The 19702-nt window shown below is 37.6% G+C and overlaps 1 protein-coding gene across 1 annotated transcript in view; it reads left to right on the plus strand.

The window, feature by feature from the left end:
- Positions 1–19702, plus strand: part of GADL1 (glutamate decarboxylase like 1) — a 137817-nt gene that overhangs the window by 80730 nt on the left and 37385 nt on the right. Inside the window, exons 14-15 of the mRNA XM_054480849.1 lie at positions 935–986; positions 9200–9289. Coding sequence (XP_054336824.1) covers positions 935–986; positions 9200–9289 — 142 coding nt within the window. The remainder of the gene's footprint in view (positions 1–934; positions 987–9199; positions 9290–19702) is intronic.

The following is a 19702-nucleotide window of genomic DNA, read 5'->3' on the forward strand; positions in this document are numbered from 1 at the left end:
TGCCCTTTACTTAGGTGTGATAATTCTCTTTCCCCCAACATTCAAAATGACTTTATAGATATTCTGTCAATGGCTACAGCCCACTTTTTTCCCCTCACATTTAGGTTTATTTTTTCTTGTATTTTTTAAGTTTTGGGGTACATGTGCAGGATGTGCAGGTTACCTAGGTAAAAACATGTACCACAGTTTGCTGCACTTAACCCACCACCTAGGTATTAAACCCCACATGCATTAGCTCTTTTCCCTAATACTCTCCCCCTCATCCTCCCCAGACAGGCCCTAGTGTGTGTTGCTCCCCTCCCTGTGTCCATGTGTTCTCACTGTTCAGCTCCCACTTATAAGCGAGAACATGGCATGCAGTGTTTGGTTTTCTGTTTCTGTGTTTGCTGAGGATAAATCAGCCCACTTACTTTTAACATGATACTGATTATCAGTCGTCCTTCTGTGCTGGACTTAGAAAAGATTATGTTGATCTTCCTTGATTTTAAATGAACTTACAAGCAGGATTAGACACACGCACAAAAAAATAAATAAATAAAAATTAAAAAAAAAACACTCTTTCCTCCAAGCCAGCTATTTAATAAGTACCTATGTTAAATCCCCCATTTAGGATATGAATGTAAGACCCACATGTTCAGACATATATATCCAGCCTGCTTTATCTGGCTTTTCACATCAGGGTTAAAAGCCTGATGCTAACATGTGAGATAGATATCATCATCATCAAAAAGATACATCTTTTTACTCAGGCCAAGGAAATTACAGTAAGTCTGGAGTATTTATCGATCCATAGCTCTGCCTGTACACCTTGACCTTTATCTGTATCTTTCTTATCTCCAAGCCCTGTCTCTGAATCAGTTTTGTCATACATCAGTCATGTTCATGACACTTTTACATTGCAGATTATAAATATTATTGTGACTTTTAATTTTAGGTACCTAGTAGATGAAATCAAGAAAAGAGAAGGATTCAAGTTACTGATGGAAGTAAGTGATTGCATAATTGTGCTTGTGATTTTGTCAGTTAACAGTGATGAAGGTGGTAATTTTCTAATCTGTTATATATTTCATTGGTTTTTGTGTTGCAGACTTAAAAACAAGTCATTAGCTTAATTCATAGAGTCTATTATGTTAATTTACTCTATTAGTGAGTACTTTTCCTTTGTTGGATTCACAGAATATACTTGCCTTTAAGTATTGAAAATTAAAATGCTCAATAATAATTACCAAGGATAATATTGAATAAATTATGACCTCTATCTTGATATATAAATTGCATAATGATTGTACTGCAAATATTCATCTGTGATGTAGTGGTGCCTGCATGTGAAAAGTCAATTAAGTGAATATACAATACTGCATACAGTTTTCTCTTTTTATAAAATAATGAGAGTGTATTAGCTTTGGAGCAATGGGAAAATAAGTCATTTTGTTGATGTTGGATTGTTTGCGCTATGTGTAAGAAATGAGGTGGTTACAAAGGTAGAGAATATTTTTTTCTAAAATATGTTTAGAAAATGTAAATAATGTGTAATTCTGGTTTTTAAGAAATATAAATTGCAAGGTTATCTTTAGATTTTGTTATATGTATTATAGCAGTTTTTAACCTAATGTAAAAATAACCTAGAGATTCCAGTCTTGGAGCTTGTGCTATACAAAAGAAATGTAGCTGGCTAGGCAGGGTGGCTCACGCCTGTAATCCCAGCACTTTGAGAGGCCAAGGTAGGCGTCAGGAGTTCGAGACCAGCCTGACATGGCGAAACCCTGTCTCTACTAAAAATACAAAAATTAGTCAAGCATGGTGGCTTCATGCTTGTAATCCCAGCTACTCGGGAGGCTGAGGCAGGAGAATTGCTTAAACCTGGGAGGCGGTGGTTGCAGTGAGCTGAGATCGTGCCATTGCACTCCAGCCTGGGCAACAAGAGTGAAACTCTGTCTCAGAAAAAAGAAAAAAAAAAAAAAAAAAAAAAAAAGGAAAAGTAAAAAGAAAAAAAGAAATCTAGCTTTTTTTGGTATTTATTCAATAAGATGCATTGAACAATTATTATGTGTCAGGCATGGTTCTAGGCACAGGAGATAGAAAACAGAAAAGGTCCCCGATTTCATGATACTTACATTCAAGTGGAAAGTGAAAGGCACTAAATAAGCAAATTAATTAATAGGGAAATCAGGTAGTCTTAAAATAATAAAACATGTTCATGAGATGATATAGTATACAAATAATTAGACAGGTTATAGATATAGTACTGTATTGGGGGAGGTGTAGAAGGCTGAAATGGGGATGGCTTATTTGGTTTGGGTAATCTGGGTAGGGGATTTTAAGGTTATCTTTGAGTTGAGACCTGAATAAAGATAAAACAGCAAGCCATGCAGATGTTTGAGGGAAAGACATTCTGGCAGAATTGGTAAACAACTGCAAGGCTTAAAGCTGAAGAGAGCTCTGTCTTTGAGCAGCCAAAAAAAGTTGTATTGAATGAAGGGGAGTGTGCAGCAGGTGATGGAATTGCAGAGGTGGGCAGAGACCAGATCAGGTGGTGGTCAGGTAGGTCAAGGTAAGGCCTTTAGCCTGTATTCCAAATGTAGTCACTGGATATGTTTTAAGACAGGAGTCTGACTTGCATTTTAAAAGATTATTCTTGATTGTCATGAGAAGAGAGGAATGTTGAAAAAGCAATAGTGAAGAGAGCACAAGAGAAAAATAAGCAAGACAAACTCGGAAACTGTTTTTAGTGGCCAAAGTGAAATACGACAATAGTCCTCAGGGAAGTTTGGGAAATATTTTCCAGAGAATCTAGAGCATGGATTCCCCTAAGGAAGCATCAGATTAGAAAGTTCTAAGTTTCCAAAGTTCCAGAAAGCTAGAGATATGGAAGATCTTGCATGCATACCAAAATGATTAATAATTAAACAACTTTCTGGTAGTACTATAAAGACAACAAATTTAGAGTGCGAGAAGTTCTACAGAACAGACAACCTGGTTTCTTCAACAGGCCAGTGACGTGAGGAAAAAATAGAGGGAGCAGTGATAATCTCTTTAGGTTCAAAGAGACCGAAGAGGCATAACAACCAAACTGTGATTGTTGAAATCCCAGTTTCAACAAGCCAACTGTAAAAAGTAATCCTTTTAACAGTTGGGGAGTTGAATATGAACTGGCTATTAGATGGTGTCAAGGAATTGTCAATTTTGTGAGGCATAATGGCATTATAAAATGTAAGAAAATGTCTGTAGTTTTTAGAGGTGCATACCTAAGCATGTATGGGAGAAACAGCAGTCATATTTGAATTGAGTTTGATCACTTTATATTTTCTTGGGTTTGAGTTTCCTCTTTATTTTCTCAAATTTGAGTTATTTTCTCTGGTGATGGGAGCTATAGTGCTTATGAAAAGTCCTGTACACCTTGAAACTGTACAGTCTTTTGATAGAACTGAAAGTGATGAGAAAAAAGATGGGCCGATTAAAAAGTTTATATATTCTTCCTAAAGTCTTAGAAAAGAGAAACCATTTACCATCATCATTAGGAAATTGCAAACACTTATGACCTTGCAATGAAAGCTAAGGTGGAATTTAATTATTAGTCAGCCTTCTGCCCCTGGATTTTTTCATATCTGTGGGAGCTAGCTGGCCCACAAGCAGTGAAGGTGGTTTTCCAGAATTCCTGGTATAAGGATTTTTGTATGTGATCTGCATTTGCCGCTTTTTATTATACTGAGAATAAAGCAGAATTAGACCTTGAATGTCACATATAAATATTAAGTTGATAGTCTTTTTGCTTATATGCATTTGTATGTCTATATATGTATATGTATTTGAGAGAGTATGTGTCAGTGTTGTCTAATGGCAAGGAGAAAGTGGAACATTGGAAATTGTAAATGAATACCCAGTACTTGTATTTTTGTTTTCAGGAAAAATATTCATTTCTTGAAGATGAAGTTATTATTTTAAGTGAATTCTGAATTATTCATAGGCCCCTGAAAATCATCTCTATTTTTCTGTGTTGGATCTAAGATCTAACAGATGTTTTCCTAGAGGTATATTCATTCTTATACTATCAATTCACATATTTTATTTTTATCTCTTGGGAGAGTCCTAATTATTCAACTTTTGTTTCTTTTCTCAAGGTCTACGCTAAGAGTTATTAATGTTTCATCAACTGAGTTATAGAAGATCTTCGAGGACATATAGTCAACTTCCTGCACAATGCAGGAAACCTGTCTTAACAGTATCGGTTAACAAGTGGTCAACCTCTGATTGAATACTTCCCTACTTGCAGAGAATTCACTAGTTCATTATTCCCCTTCCAAATAGCTCTAAATTATTCGTGTTCTAATAGTGAACCTACTAATATGTATCAAGCACATTGTGATTTTTCTTACATTGTTCTTGTTATAGTTTTATTAGATTACAACTACCTCCTAATTGCTAAATCCAATGTGCATTATTTTAGTCTTCATCTTGCTGAAATTCTGTAGCATTATGTTATCCATTCACTCCATCTCTTGATAGTCTCCCCTATCTTAGTTTCTTTGATTTCCTTTCCCAATTTCTCTTCCATGTGACTTGTTCTTTTCAGTCTCCACGTAAGGGACTTTTCATCAGGGCACTCCCTTAAATATTCTTCTACACTTTGTCTTTGGCCACATAGTCTCCCTGAAATGTCTTCACATTCAGAGCTTTGTTATCAATAGCCTCTTTGTATGTCTTCATCCTCAACTTAGCTCCTAAACTCCAGGCCTTTGTATATGAATATTTCCTGAAAATTTTCACTTAGACGCCATAGACACCTCAAATTCAATATTTCTAAAACTTAAGTGTAGTATTTTCCTTACCAAAATTCTACTTCTTTTGGTCATTAGAACTATGATCCACTCAACCGAAAGTCTTAATGTTGTTTTTACTATCTCCTCATCCTCCCCGCTAAAGTATATCTTGAATGCTTAGTCTTCACTCCCAAAGCCACTGCCTTAGTTCAAGATCTCATCACTCTTCAGGTTGGTACTATCTAAGGTACTGTCTTCTAACTTGTGTCCCACCTTCTAGTCTTAGATCCCTCCAGCCTAACTGCCACAGTGCTGCTAGAGCAGCTTTTCAAAGATGAGATATCTATTTTCCTAGAGTAGTGAAACTCTCCAGTGACTCCATGTTCCTCTAGAATCAAGCCCAAGCTTCCAAGCACGTCATATGAGAAGTCCTTCATGACATGACTTCCATCTTCGTTTCTAGCTTCACCTCTCTTCAGTACACCCTGTCCTCTATTCATTCCAAGTTCAGAAAGTATTAGTCATTTTCTTGTCCCAATGCCTGGTCAATATAACATAGAAAGCTTTGCTTATTAAGTTGAACAGCTTGGTTACCCCTCGTTGGACATTATTTCTTAATGTTTCCCTTCAAATATAGTACCAAGAAATTAACATAGTGATGTACCTCACTAGTATGCATTTTAATGGAGCTATTCATCCACTTTAAAAGACATCTCTTTTTACCATTATGGCCCCAAATAATAGTCACTAACTGACTACAGTGCTTGCTGTGTGCCAGACACGGTACTAAATTTTGAAAACACGTTTTTCTCTTTAATCATCAAACCAACCCTGTGGGACAGATATCATCATCTACATTTTATAGTTTAAGCAGAAACTGAGGAAGTTTGATACTCATCCCAAAGATCTGAAGTTGAAATTCAAAGCCACATCCTTGCAACTCCAAAACTTAGGCTTTTGGTGCTATCCAGTGCTGCCTTTCAAATTTTTCAATAGTCTAATCTTAACACCTATAAGCTTGAAGTCAGTTAAAATTCACCATTCCAGCTTTTCCTTCAGTCTATATTAGCATGGTTGTTTGAATCAGTGTGCTGGATTCTGTATGTACATTTATTAAAACAGAATAGTGCTTTGTTTTTATTATTCTGATCTAATGACATTGTAAGCAAAGGAGATGAATTTCTTTTGACATGACTCAGTGTTAGAGAATGTGAGCTGCTACCTCTTAGTGACCACTAATTTCTTTCCCAAATGGTCTCAAAATTTGCTAAGTAACTCTTCCTGAAATTGATAAAGAACTTTAGAATATGTTTGTTTGAAAACCAGTATAGAATGTATTCAAACTCTTCTTTAATGGCACATTACTCCTTTATCATGAATTTTTAAAGATTATGACAATGCACTTGCTGCTCCAGAGTTTTTGTACCCTTCACTAGACACTTGGAATCCTGTAAATACCTTCCTAATTTTGTGGATTTTAGAACATAGACTAAATGTGTTCTCAGGACACCCAAGAAGTCAGACTTTCATATATGTAGGCAATTAAAATTAAGGGGTATATAAATGATTTTACTCTGGAAATACTCAGTGCTTTGAAGTCTCTTTAAAAATTATGTAAAATACAAGCTACAGAGGCAGAGACAGGAAAAAGTCAAATGTATTTTTGCAAAAATTCGAAGACTTTTTCAACTCTTAATTTTGGAAATGACCAAAGCGACGATATTCCAAATGAAACATCAATTCTTCCAATGAAATGAAGTGTCAGAAGGGCTTTATAAGCTTTCAAATGTTGTAGCACTGAAGCCATTCCATTCTAAAAGTGCTTAGTGATAGATCTGATTCCTTTTGCCCAAACAGTAACTTACTAAAAAATGTAAAAGGTCTAAGTCCTAACTTGTAAAATATAGAACCCATAACAGTAAGTAAAATATCAAACTGTTTTGTAATGTTCCTATGCAAATGAAAGGGAATAACAAATTTGGTGACATATTAGAGTCCATTCAGAAGACAAGAACTGCACGGTAAAGTGGGAAAGTGTAATATCAAGAATTATTAACAAGGGATTGGGGTAATGGAGGATTGTCTCATAGGAGAATGAAAAACAAAAATGAACAGGAATAGCAGATAGAGTAGCCACCACTCCTGGAACAGAGAGTGCTCAAGGGAGAGGCCATCCCTTCCCAGGACTGAGGTCCAGACCTCTTCAGAGAGTATGACCTTGGCTCATAGGATAGCAGAAAAGTTTACTGAGGTGTTACGTTGGTGGTACTCACTAGAAATCTAGTCTGGAGTGCTGAGCTGAGGGAAGCCATCTACAGGGGCCATGCCACAACTTGGAAATCACTGCAAGCTACCTAGGAGTGCCAGAGAAGTCATCCAAGGCAAGGTGCCTAGCTGGCATCTCTCTCCTTTGAAACCACCTGAGGTGAGTATGCCAAGAAAAGCCATTTATGGGCCCTCCACTTGCTGCCTGTCTGCCGTGATGCCACCTGATGCCACCTGAAAGGGGTGTACTGGGGGAAGCTACAGGGGTAGATGGGTGGGGGTGTGCTCATGTTTCTGGTCACCAGTGCTGCTGAAATGAACCACAGATTCTGTAGGAGACCCATGAAGTGAGCACACCACACCAGGAAGGCATTCCTTCCTTCTCCAGTGTCTCTCCAGCACCCTCTTCTGACAAAGTCTAAGATTGGACCACGTGTCAAGGGAGAAATATCTGCAGAGTCCACCTACATTATTTTAGGACACTCAAAAAGGGTAGATTTCTGGCTGAGAGGCAATAAATTGATAACTGATAACAATCTAGTGACAGATAATTACTATATTTTTCTTCTACTTTCTAGTCAGGTATAGTTACTTCATTTGAAAAATGTGTTCACATTCAATGCTCAAAGAATTTGGGAGTTCAGTACAATCTATCCTAGATAAATCTATTATATTAGGTTGCTGCAAAAGTCATTGTGGTTTTTGCCATTACTTTCAATACATCAGAAATCCAGGTATAAATTGTGTAGATTTGTAAGAATGATTGTAGTCTCAGATGTTTGTGAAAATTGAGTTGAATTACAGTGTTTCATTTTTAACTACTCTTTATTTTGAAGATTTATAGCTCTTTTCTTGTCAAGTCCAATAAGAATGTTAACAATTTCAGAGATGAAAGGATAAGATCAAGAACTTACCTTGTTGAACTGAGAATGTTTCTGGGCATTCATTTATGATTTAAAATCCACTTTTATATATATATAAAAAATCTCACCAGTCTTGATTTTAAGATACGAGATTATGGGTCTTTGCTCTTGATGAAATGCTTTGAAACTTTATATACTGGAGCATAATTCTGACGGTTATTGAGAACTGTTATAACATTGGTTATTACAAACTGTTTATGACAGAAAATGAAAAATCAGTTCAAATATTGTCAGTGTGAAGCATCAAATGAGGAAGATGCAAATGACAATCTTTCCTGAATACAATTCTATATGTCTAATTTGTGAACCCCCAGCAATGTCCCAGATCTCCTAGTCATTGAGTAGTCATCGCATTTCCTGTGTTTTTGTCCAGTGAGGACAAAGCCTTGTCTGCGTGACAAAGGCTGGGCTAAAGCCTGTTACAGTACAGTCCCATATTTAAGCAAGTCATGACTGACAGAAAAACAGACTGTCAGGGAAGATAACTGGGTTATGATTACTTAGTGTAGATGAGAGTTTGATAGAACATCAGCTGCCCACTTCAGAATCACTTGACATGCTTCATAAAATGCCAGTTCTTTAGCCTTTTCTAGGATGGACTCAAACATTTGACATTTTGAACATAGGAACTCGGAATCTACATTTTTAATAGGTCTCATAGCTAATTCGCACTTTTACTGATATTTGAGAACTGGGAGTCAAGGTGATGCTCTTTTTTCAAAAGCAGTATTGGCTAGGGTCATAGCAGTGCTGGTTAGTGAAGCCCAAGCATGTCATGCTGCTATCAACTCACAGGAAATGAAAGTTTTTACATTTGCCAGGTGTAGGGGCCAACTTTGGCTGCCTTAAAGAAAAGTTATTGGAAGCCTGTGATGGTACAGCAAATAACTTAAGGATCAGTGTTGGAGAGAGGATCCAGGGCATCTCTGAGCATGTATGTAAGCAGGCACTAACTGACAATCAGAGCTGGGTTGAGTAAGCTTCAAACTTTACTGTTTTTTTCCTGATCTTTGCACACTTTTTTTTTTTTTAAGATGAAAGAACATGCTAGGTGCATGCTATGGAAAGAAAATTTTTAAATAGGATGTTATCAGAAGGCAGCAGGGACTGTTACTCTATGAGATTCTGATATGTTAAAATTTTATTCACATGATAACTCTTCAAGAAACTAGCTAAGAGTTTTAAAAGTATTTCATTGCATTCTAAGTCAAGTCTTGGGATAACAAACAACTTTATATTTTTTCTAATTCTCAGCCTGAATATGCCAATATTTGCTTTTGGTACATTCCACCGAGCCTCAGAGAGATGGAAGAAGGACCCGAGTTCTGGGCAAAACTTAATTTGGTAAGTAATAAGTAAATGGTATTTTTCTTTTTGATGAAGTAGATTCAGTGCACATTATCTGTTGATCCTATAAATAATTTTGTGCTTGCTAGGCCCTCTTATCTAGAGAAGCATCTTCTAGTTTGTTAAAAAGTAATGACAGGCCAAACAGTTGTAGACATTGTTTACATTTAACAAATTAACATGGTTGACACACACCCCCAAAACAATTAGGTTGTTTGTAAGATAGTTTCTTAGAAGTTTCGGCTCACAGTGTACTTCAGGAAGTGCCATCTGGTCATGGGACACAAGGTTAAAGTTGTGTGATGAATGACCACTTATTTCAACTCTGCTACTGCGTCTCTGACTGTTATATCACCTTACTTGGAAATAATGTTAGAAGTCTAAATCTGATACTTTTTGTAGGCGTGAGACCTTCTGTCTTCAACAAAGGCCCTATGTCTTACACCCAAGGGGATTATGTAAAAGAGAAAAGAGGCTAGTAGTGGGTTTCAGCTGATCATCAAACAAAATGTGCTTGGAAGTGTCTTCACACACAGCTGTTAAGGCTGATGATACAGTGTGAGCAGAGGCCCCAGGCTCCAGGGACTGCTTGTGTCTCATCTACTCCTCGCCTAGCATGGCCCTGCCAGTTATTAATCCTGCCTCTAGTCCAGATTTCCAAGCACTATGGAGTCTCGTGAATAACACTACTTGATCCCACTTTCCGGATGTATGAACATAATGCATATTGAAAGTGAACCCATGGGAGTTCCACTAGGGATTATGTGGCCATGACATGTAGAGTGCAAGTTCTTAATGGGCTAGCACCATTAAAATCAGGCAATTCCCTACCTCAAGTGGGATCAAGTCAGCACAGCTGACTTTATGACCCTGGTTAGTAAAAGCTCTGACTTGAAAACCCCTCCCTTACCCTCAGCGGGAAAATTTTTTTTTTTTTTAAAAGCAATTTTCGTGGTCCATAGCCTATTTTCCCTTTAGAAGACAAAAAACAAAACACTCCCTACTCAGGTAAGTGACAAACATTTGCTGAGTGTCCACTATACTAGGCACTGGAAATACAAACATCAAAAGGACGTGTCTCTGCCCTTGAGAAACTCAATATTCCCAGAGACAATGAGTAAAGAGACAATCATGAGGTAACCCAGAAGTACCTGAATGGAGATTAACTGTTTGCAGTGAAAGTAGAGAGAAAGGGTATCTACCCCAATGTGTGATACTAGAGCTGAGTTTTGAACAATAAGCAGATACCAGTCAGGGGACAATTGTAAAGAAGCAGATTCCAGGAAGAATCACAGCATGAGAACTCAGAGGCTCGAGAGGAGAATGTGATTCAAAGACCACAGGGGTGCAAAGAAGCAGTGATGGGAGGTGAGAAGAAAAACAGGCAGAGGGAGGGTAATGGAGCCTTGTCCTCCATGGCAGAAAGCTTGGGACTTTTGCCCAGCCTAACTAGAAGGAAGAGAGCAGAGCATAGCCTTTAAGTCATGGTCACTGCCTCACTTGGCAGCATGTCCTTTTAGCTTCAGGTCATTTTGTTTATTCATGGCTCAAACCTCCTAACCTGTAACATAATAGATGACCAATACAGAATACACCCCTTATCAAACCCTAAATATGGGGAGAGATGGATGGTGTTATATCTGTGCCCTTACCCATTTCAGGCAGTTAGCATAGACTTTGGGATTTGTCTTACATTTTTGTCACACACAAAATAGCAAAGTGCTTAAGAATACATTTCAGATGTTAAGTAACCCATAAAGAGAAACAGGAACTGGACAATGTGAGAATTTAGTGGTGAAGTTTAGAGGAACATTTTTTTCACTTTGATAGGATGTGGCTGACATTTTTTAGTAGGGTAGAGAAAGAAATTACAAGTTGAGAAAGATATGGTCACCATTTTTCTAAGCTAGAAATTGTTTAAGAAAAACAATGAAGAATGTGGTATTTGTGTCTTAGTACTGTTGGACTGACAGGGATTAGAATAACTAGATAGACTCATTATGTCTCTTTTTAGAAAAATTGAAATTGAGTATGGATATATAAGCTAATCTCAGATAATACAGAATATAATGCATTTTTTTTTCCTCCAAGACAGAGTCTTGCTCTGTCACCCAGGCTGGGGTGCAATGGTGTGATCTCTGCTCACTGCAACCTCCGCCTCCCGGGTTCAAGCGATTCCCACACCCTCAGTCTCTCGAGTAGCTGCGATCACAGGCACCCACCATCATGCCTAGCTAAATTTTTGTATTTTTGTCAAGATGGGGTTTCACCATGTTGGCCAGGCTTTGACCTCAGGTGATCCACCTGCCTCGGCCTCCCAAATTGCTGGGATTACAGGCGTGAGCCACCGCACCCCAGCCTGTAATGCACATTTTAATTGGAATTGAAAAGGAATTGGGACATTCTCTTTTATCCCCAATATTTGCCAAAATGGATGATCATCGGTAAATATCCAGTTTATTTTCTTTACTGTCAGCCATCTTGGACTCTCCATCCCTTAATTTTGGAAATGCTTTTCTGCCATTTACAACCATGGTTTCCCCCTTGCCTGATCTAGTAACACTTCATTTGTTATAGTTGCTACTGAATAGAAAAAATGCATGCTGTGGACAAATTATCACTGGTCCTGAGTTTCTTAATTTCCTATCATTCTCTCCCTGCAAGTCGGGGTGTGTGCATGAATTTGGCAAGGGGGAAGGGAGATGATACATATATACACATAGTTTACGTGGTTTTATGCTTACTGTAGAATGAGAATGCAAGTATATGACTTATAACCTGTAGTGTACTTAAAGCACACTTGAAATTTATTTCAGCGTTTATCTTTGATAGAGAATCACAAATAAGGCTTTGCCCCTGATTCAGACTAATGTCAGGTTGAGCTGTCAGATTTCAGAATCGCTGGTGTGATAAATCTTCCATTTGGCAGCAGAAGCGGAGTGGGATTATTTGGTAATGAATCTGGAGAGTTGGAGGGTATAAGCGCATGTGTGTGCTTGCAAGTATGTGCACATATGAGAGACTATTTGAGAACACAATCACTCTGTGGCCTAACAATACAATGACACTCTGATACTGGATCACTGAGTTTCAATGACTTATCTTTTCAAGATGCCCTCCATAAAATCCTCTGACTCTCATTATGATATCTTAAGTCTTCATTACTTCCCTACCTAGATTGCATTTGTTCCTTTTCTGGTCTCTCTGCCTCCTGCCATCTCCTTTTCCAGTTTCTTTACTGTCAGCCCCTCTTTACCTCCATCTCTGCTTCATGATGTCACTCTTCCGCTGGAAGTCTCTGACTTGCTTCCTGTCCCCTAGTCCCATATAGCAACAGTTCTCAACCCTGTCAGAGTCAATGACCACTATTTATAGTAAATATAATATTTAGGAGAATAATATACCGTTTACTCTCCTAAAATGAAACCAATGAAATACATGACCTCCCTATAAGTTTTGTAAAAGGCAACATAAGACTTTAAACAATATGAAAGTTTATAAGTTTTATTATATAAATACTTGAGCATGATAGTATTGGAATACATAAGTGGTAAGATTCTTGCGTATACTCTTAGAAACTGAATGTAGGCTCTTTATGAATGCAGACTATTATAAGTAGGTGATGTTAGTGGTGAAAATAACAGCAACAGTGTGGTAATAATGTGCTTTTCAAAAATTCTGAACAACTTTTGCAAATACTCAGAAGAAATCATTTTTCCCTTGCTTTACATGGTAGTAGGAAACTATTAAAAATGGCCACAAAGTATTGTCATTTGTATGTAAAACAGTTAGGTTTTGTGCTTGAATAATTATAACCAGGCTTCTTACCTCATGCATTTCTAGTAGGACATTTGAAAGTTGTGTAAAACATGGGATAGTTCAGTGTCACTCAAGATTGCTCTACACAGTGCAGGGCAGCTGATACCTCTGGTCTCTACCTACTAAATTCCAGTAGCAACCCCCTCAAAATCGTGAAAATCCAAAGCATTTAACCCAAATTTCCTAGGTATTCCCTAGGAATGTTGTACCATTTCCTTGAGAACCACTGTCTCACAGGATAAAATCTTACCATCTTACCAATCGAATCTTGTCTCTTTGGCATCCAAAGCTCTCCATGTCTGAGTAAATTGGGCCAGAGGAGTTAGGAAACACACTGGAAATTGGGTAATGGGTATCTTTCACTAATCAAATTGACAAATCACTGTAGTTTTTAGTGTTGATGTCTACTGTTGGTGAGCGTCAGGAGACTCCTGTTCCTGGTAAGCTGTTCATGGGTAAATTTTGTACCATTTTTCTGAAAAGCAACTTTATAAAACATATCAAATATCTTCATTTCTTTCAGCAATTCCTTTTCTAAAAATATATTTTAAAAAGTTATAGAAATATGGGGGAGAAGCTACTAAGACATTTATAGGCATTATTTTAAAATAGCAAATATTTCAGAAGAAACTATTCAACTATAGAGAACTGGCTAAATTTTAGTACATAACTTATAAACAAATTTGTAGTGTCCAGACAAGATTGTGTTTCAAAATAATTCATATTAAGGGGTTTAAAACAGCCACTGTAGTATATTAATATCGAAATTTTATGCTTAAATATACATACTTAAGTACATGTAAAATACTGTATGTTTTAAGGGTGCATAAGAGGTGCCAAAATATTTTTAAGAGATAAAGTTGTAGGTGATTTATATTTCTCTGCAATTTGAAAATTTTCTAATTAGTGTATGGTTGTGAAAATAATATTAAAATGAGATACCTTAGTGGAGTAATTGATCCAATGAAGCCACAGATTTCCCTGAGTGCTTTATCTAGACAAAAAGTTATCCAGGTTTTAACCATGTATTCCCAAGGGCCAGAAAAAAATAAAGTATTAATCCCAATATGGTACGTTTTTACCATTTTAAAATTATCTACATGTATTACTTTAGAAATACAGCATGTAGATTTAACAGTTTTTATAAGGATGAATTTTAAAGTTTTAAATATTAAAATGTTTTAATCTTTTCTTGTACCACTCTAAGGATTATGATTATACAATATTCAATTAGTTTGCAAACTATTTTCTCTCAGGTCATGTTCCCAGGTATTGTGTCCAATATGTCATTCCTCCCCATCTCTCCCTCCTTGCTAAAACACACAGTATCTGCATTGGTTTTAAGTTTAGACGCATTGCTAGTGGTGGTTCATAGTGATCTTCAATAGGCTTCCTAGGTTTCGCTGAAAGCTCTAGCACTGTGGTTGTGTTACACTTTGCTTTTGTTTTGTTAAGATGGAGTCTCACTCTGTTGCCCGGGCTGGAGTGCAGTGGCACAATCTTGGCTCACTGCAACCTCCACCTCCTAGGTTCAACTGATTCTCCTGCCTCAGCCTCCCTAGTTGCTGGGATTACAGCTGCTTACCACTATGCCCTGCTAATTTTTTGTATTTTTAGTAGGGATGGGGTTTCAGCATGTTGGCTAGGCTGGTCTTAAACTCCTGACCTCATGATTCACCCACCTTGGCCTCCCAAAGTGCTTGGATTACAGGTATGAGCCACTGCACCCAGCCCTATGCTTTCTAAAGTAACTTCCTGAAATAAGTTTGTATCTTTGCTTTTTCTGAAGTTGCCTTATAGTGATCAGATATTGAGGATGAGGAAGTTGAGGATAGAATGCAAAGATAAGATGGGAAATGTTAGACCCCAGAGAACGTAATTGAAAATTCCACTGGTTTGTTTTGCCCCATAATTACTCGGTAGTCTGATGTAGAAGATTTCCTCGTCAATATTTCATAAGTACATTATACCAACAAAATTTACATTCTTAAAAGTAACAAGCTGTCTTTTCGTAGTCATGTATGGTTATTTCAACTTTTCCATTTGCTGACCTGCAGATTTGTGACTAATGTTAGTCATTTATAACAGGCTCCTTTCTCCTTAATAGTAGAGGAGAAATAAATCTTAAAATCTACTTGACAGGTTTGTTGTTTTATTGTTTGGTGATAAAACTTGATATTCCAGATATCTTTAGAAAGAATTTAGTATTCTCCCTGGCAGATTTCTGATTAACGGCACTTGAAGATGAGACTGCATAATCTGAGTAGGGTGATGTGCTTCTGTGGAAACCTCACAGTGAAGACATCTAACACAGGCTGCTGCTTTGGATTTTAGGGAGGGTTTTAGTGTCTCTTTCCTTGCCCCATTTATTTCCTGAATGTCTTTTTGCATGTCTAATATCTGGACTTAGAGCAAGTGGAAATAACAGCAATTCTGTATATAATGTCTCCTGATCTCTTAGGGACTCAGATATGCATACACACATGCACACATGTTCACGAGTTCACAACAATTGAAAGCTGTGTGTTTTTCAGAATTCTGATTTTGTCATTGTCTTTGACATTAAGTATATTCACTCACTCATTTTTGGATTGTGAACCAAAAGCACCTGTGTCTTTAAAGGTGCAGCACTTTAAAAAATGTTCAAAGATGAAGTTCTTTTTTAAACCTTATGCTACAGAACTTATAGTAGTATCCTTCAAAAATACTGTTTCCTAGTGGTTATCGCAGGGCTTCAATGCCTCTGCCTGAGGTTTGTGTGTTCTGAAGATGTCTATCTTCCTAGATGTTCTTATAGCCTAAGCTGGCCCATGATTAGACCATAGAGACGACAAAGAGGCAGGCACAGGGGGAAGCAGGAGAAATTTCCCTCAAGCCAGAGGAGGGTGCAGGAGACAATTTCTACAGATAGGAATCATCCTCAGCTTCCCTGCTTTGCGTAACCTAAGGAGGTATCCGGGTGTGTGCACATGTGCGTGCATGCGTTCCAGACATTGGAACTTCTGCCCATATCCTAACAGATAAGGATACAGCACTGTCACCATGTACCAAGACATCATGTTGGTTCAGGTCATAAGTATTTCACTAGTCGCTGGATGGACCAATGACCTAAATGTGAGCACTGAGTAAGATCCTCATTATCTCTACAGAATCCTTTGGGGCTGTGGGAGCTGTAATAACGACTGAGTGACTTTCAGCCTTGCCTAGGATGGTGGCTTGCAGTTGGATTTAATTTTATTTAGAGAAAATAAAGTACAGTACTGTGACATTTCTTGCACACTTGAGTTTATGGAGCAAAATCCATACCCACAACACAACCATTAAGGAAATTGCTCTGGACTTGATGCAGTATGTTGTTGTTGCAAAAACAAAGAATGGACCCCTGGGCTGAAAGGAAAAGACTTTTTTCCATGGTCTCTTTGAAGTCCTTTTGCCAGTGCCCAGCCTGCCCCCTGGTGGCACTTTTGCTCACGTTTTCGTTCACAGCTGGAAAAATGACACTAAAAGCGGAGTGAACAAATGCTGTGAAAATGTTACAGATTTACAGCATCACAGGTGTTGGGGTATCCAGTTCTGCCAGACCAAGAAAGACTCACCTAAGTCAAATTCTCAGAGGATTCAAATTGTTCCTTCTCTTCACTTCAAATGTTTCTCTCTTCATCTTTATCTCAGAGGAAGTCACATCCAAAGCAAACTTTTCCACATTTGCCTTTGAGGCTTCTTTGTGCCTCAGAGGTCTTTGCACTTCCAGTCTGGCCACTCTCTTCCTTCTCCTCCTCTCCTCCCTCCCCCCCGCCCTTTCTTCTCTCCCTCTCTCCTTCTCAAAATTTCATTCTTATTTCCTCTAATATCTTGTTCCCCCTCAATTGATAAATATGTCCAAGGCTTCAATGAAATATATGACAGTTTTTCCTTAATGTTTTCCCCTCAAGCTACTTCACTGTCTCTTTCCTCATCCCTTTGGACCAAACTCCTGAAAATAAAAATTTTCAAATGGCTTGCCCTCTATAACAAGTAGTCCCTTCTCATGATTTGTAAAACCATTCTCATAATTTGGGGCATTTAGGTTTCCAGGGTTTTGCTATTGTAAATAACAGATGAACATCTTTTGCTCACATCTGCTTTTGCTATTATTTCCAGAAGATAAAGTGCTCAAAATGTAATTGCTGACTGAAAAAACTCATGCAGCTTTGAGCCTGATTAGCTTTGTATTACTAATTTTTAAGAAGTCTGTATACATTTACAATGCCAGCAATAAGAAATGCGTATACAAGGTTCTATCTAACTCTGACAGCATTGGGTGTTATATAAGGGAGGTATGAGGAGTTATTTAGAAGGTAAATCCTATCTCAAGTTTATTTTGCACATATATTAATTGTTGGTAGGCTGAACAATTTCTCTTTACTGATTGTCAGTGTATTCATTTTTTCATATTTTAAGTATTTATGTTTTGAGATCTGATGTTTTTCTGTATAAATTTGAATAAGGGTAACATGGTTTGGGTTTTAAAGCTGTCTTTGTAGCATGGAATGCAAATATGGCCTTCAGTAATAGTGTCCTTTGTATTTAGTCTTGCTGTTTTTTCATTGTACAGAATTTTTTATGTATTCAAATCTGTCAATCTTTTCCTTCATAATTTATTCCACTGCTTCAAAGCTGAAGTTACTGTTTTCTCATAAACCTGATATTCTATTCCATCTCCTGCTGGCTTTACTGTCATTCAATTTTTTGTATTTAAATCCTTAATCCATGTAGAGGTTAGTGTACCATGCAAAGTATGAGTCTAACCTGATCATTTCCTCAAAGTATTATCAAGTTTTTCTAATTAATTCCTCCTAACACTTTATTATGGGGTCTTGTATTACGATTTTAAAAACTATTTCAGTTTTCCAATCTGTTCTATTGATCTGCGTTTCTCTTTTTGTGCCAAGAACCAAAGGATTTAAATGGCTTTCCTTTACGATAAGTTCTCAAATCTGCTAAAACTATCCTCCTGGATCCTTTGTAAAATAGCATTCTTATAAAAACTAAAAATATTAATGTGTTTTAGAACACTAAGTTAAAAATGACATCTTTTGAGTATTCTTATTGAAGATTAAATCACCGATTCTGAAGTAAATAATGCCTCTGCCACTCACTGGCTGCATGACCATGAACAAGTTACTGAAACTTGCTTCCATTTTTTCCATCAATAACAGGAGGATATTTAAAAACTACCTACACCTCACAGAACTTTGATGGGGATTGACTGGTATTAGTGCTTAAATACTATACTGTAAAGTGCTTAGAATAGTGCCTGGCACAGAGTAAATGCTTGATAAACATTAGCTTTCATTATTATCCTGTTACCTCATATTTGAAGGACTATATGAGCCCCAGATATCTTCTCCATGCCTTTTTGTTTGCTTAACAAAATACCTTAACACTATCACAATAGACTTCCTAAAGTCCAACTCTCAATATGTCACTCATGTTTCCCCTTGTCCCATAGGAAAGAGTCTATATAATCATTCAGGGACTACAGTGATCTGATTTACTCAACTTTCTTACACCTTGTCCTCTGCTAATCTTATTTATGTCCCCTGCAGTCTAGCTGACTGAGCCACCTGCTCCCATCTTTACTGGGAAAGCCAGCCTATCACTGTCATTGAAAACACACTGGCTTGGCAGTCAGAAAAACCTGGATGAAAGTTCTGGCTTCATCTTTGTTGTATGCCTTTTGGTAAAGTGCATTACCACTCCATACCTCTTTCCTCATTAAGAGGAAAAAAAAAATCACAGTAATGATGTTATGGATTTTCAGGGACTAAACAGAATAGTACATGTAAACCACTTTACATAATTTGCAGAGCCTGATGTAAAGTAAAAATGTGGGGTTCCTTTTCCAGAAACTACTAAAAATTTCAAGATGGCAACAGTAGAGCATTACCAAGCATGGGGTCCTTGTCAGCTCAGGAGCTTGTGTGACTGTGCTGGTTGCACATCTTCAAGACATCCCTGGTGCTCAGGATTAATGTGAATTTAGCATTCCTACGTCCTAGTATTTTCTCTTTCATCCCTGATGTCTTGTGCCTATATATTCTACCTCTTCATTCTTGGTGCCCCATGTTCAATTTCCTCCTGGAGGCCTCAGATATATACTTGTTTCCTCCTCTGAATGGGGAATGATGCAATCTTTTGTAAGCCATTTATAGCTTTTAACCATTATCATTTAGCCAATAGTCAATTTTTATGTCTGACTCCAATTTAAAATTAGAAGGTCAGCCTCTCAGCTTTCCCAGGACTTATTTCCCTGGCACCTAAGCATGAGTACCCGTTTTCATATACTCTGATGATACATTTTCTTCCCCCGTCTTGGCAGTTACAATAGTAAAGCAGTATTTGGGCAGGGCGGAGGGGGGGTGGTTGGAAAAGATTATGTCAAGCTAGAGGCGAGAGAGACAGTGAGAAATCATGCAATGCATAGGAGAAAATGGCTGATGAATTTTAGCATAGGGATGATGCATTACAATTCCCCTATGATACAGTAGATTGCAGGGGAGATGAAGGTGGGGACAACGTGTCACATTAGGGTCATATTTGAGTTTCAAC

Source organism: Pongo pygmaeus, chromosome 2 (assembly GCF_028885625.2).
Source record: "Pongo pygmaeus isolate AG05252 chromosome 2, NHGRI_mPonPyg2-v2.0_pri, whole genome shotgun sequence".
NCBI classification, from domain to species: domain Eukaryota; kingdom Metazoa; phylum Chordata; class Mammalia; order Primates; family Hominidae; genus Pongo; species Pongo pygmaeus.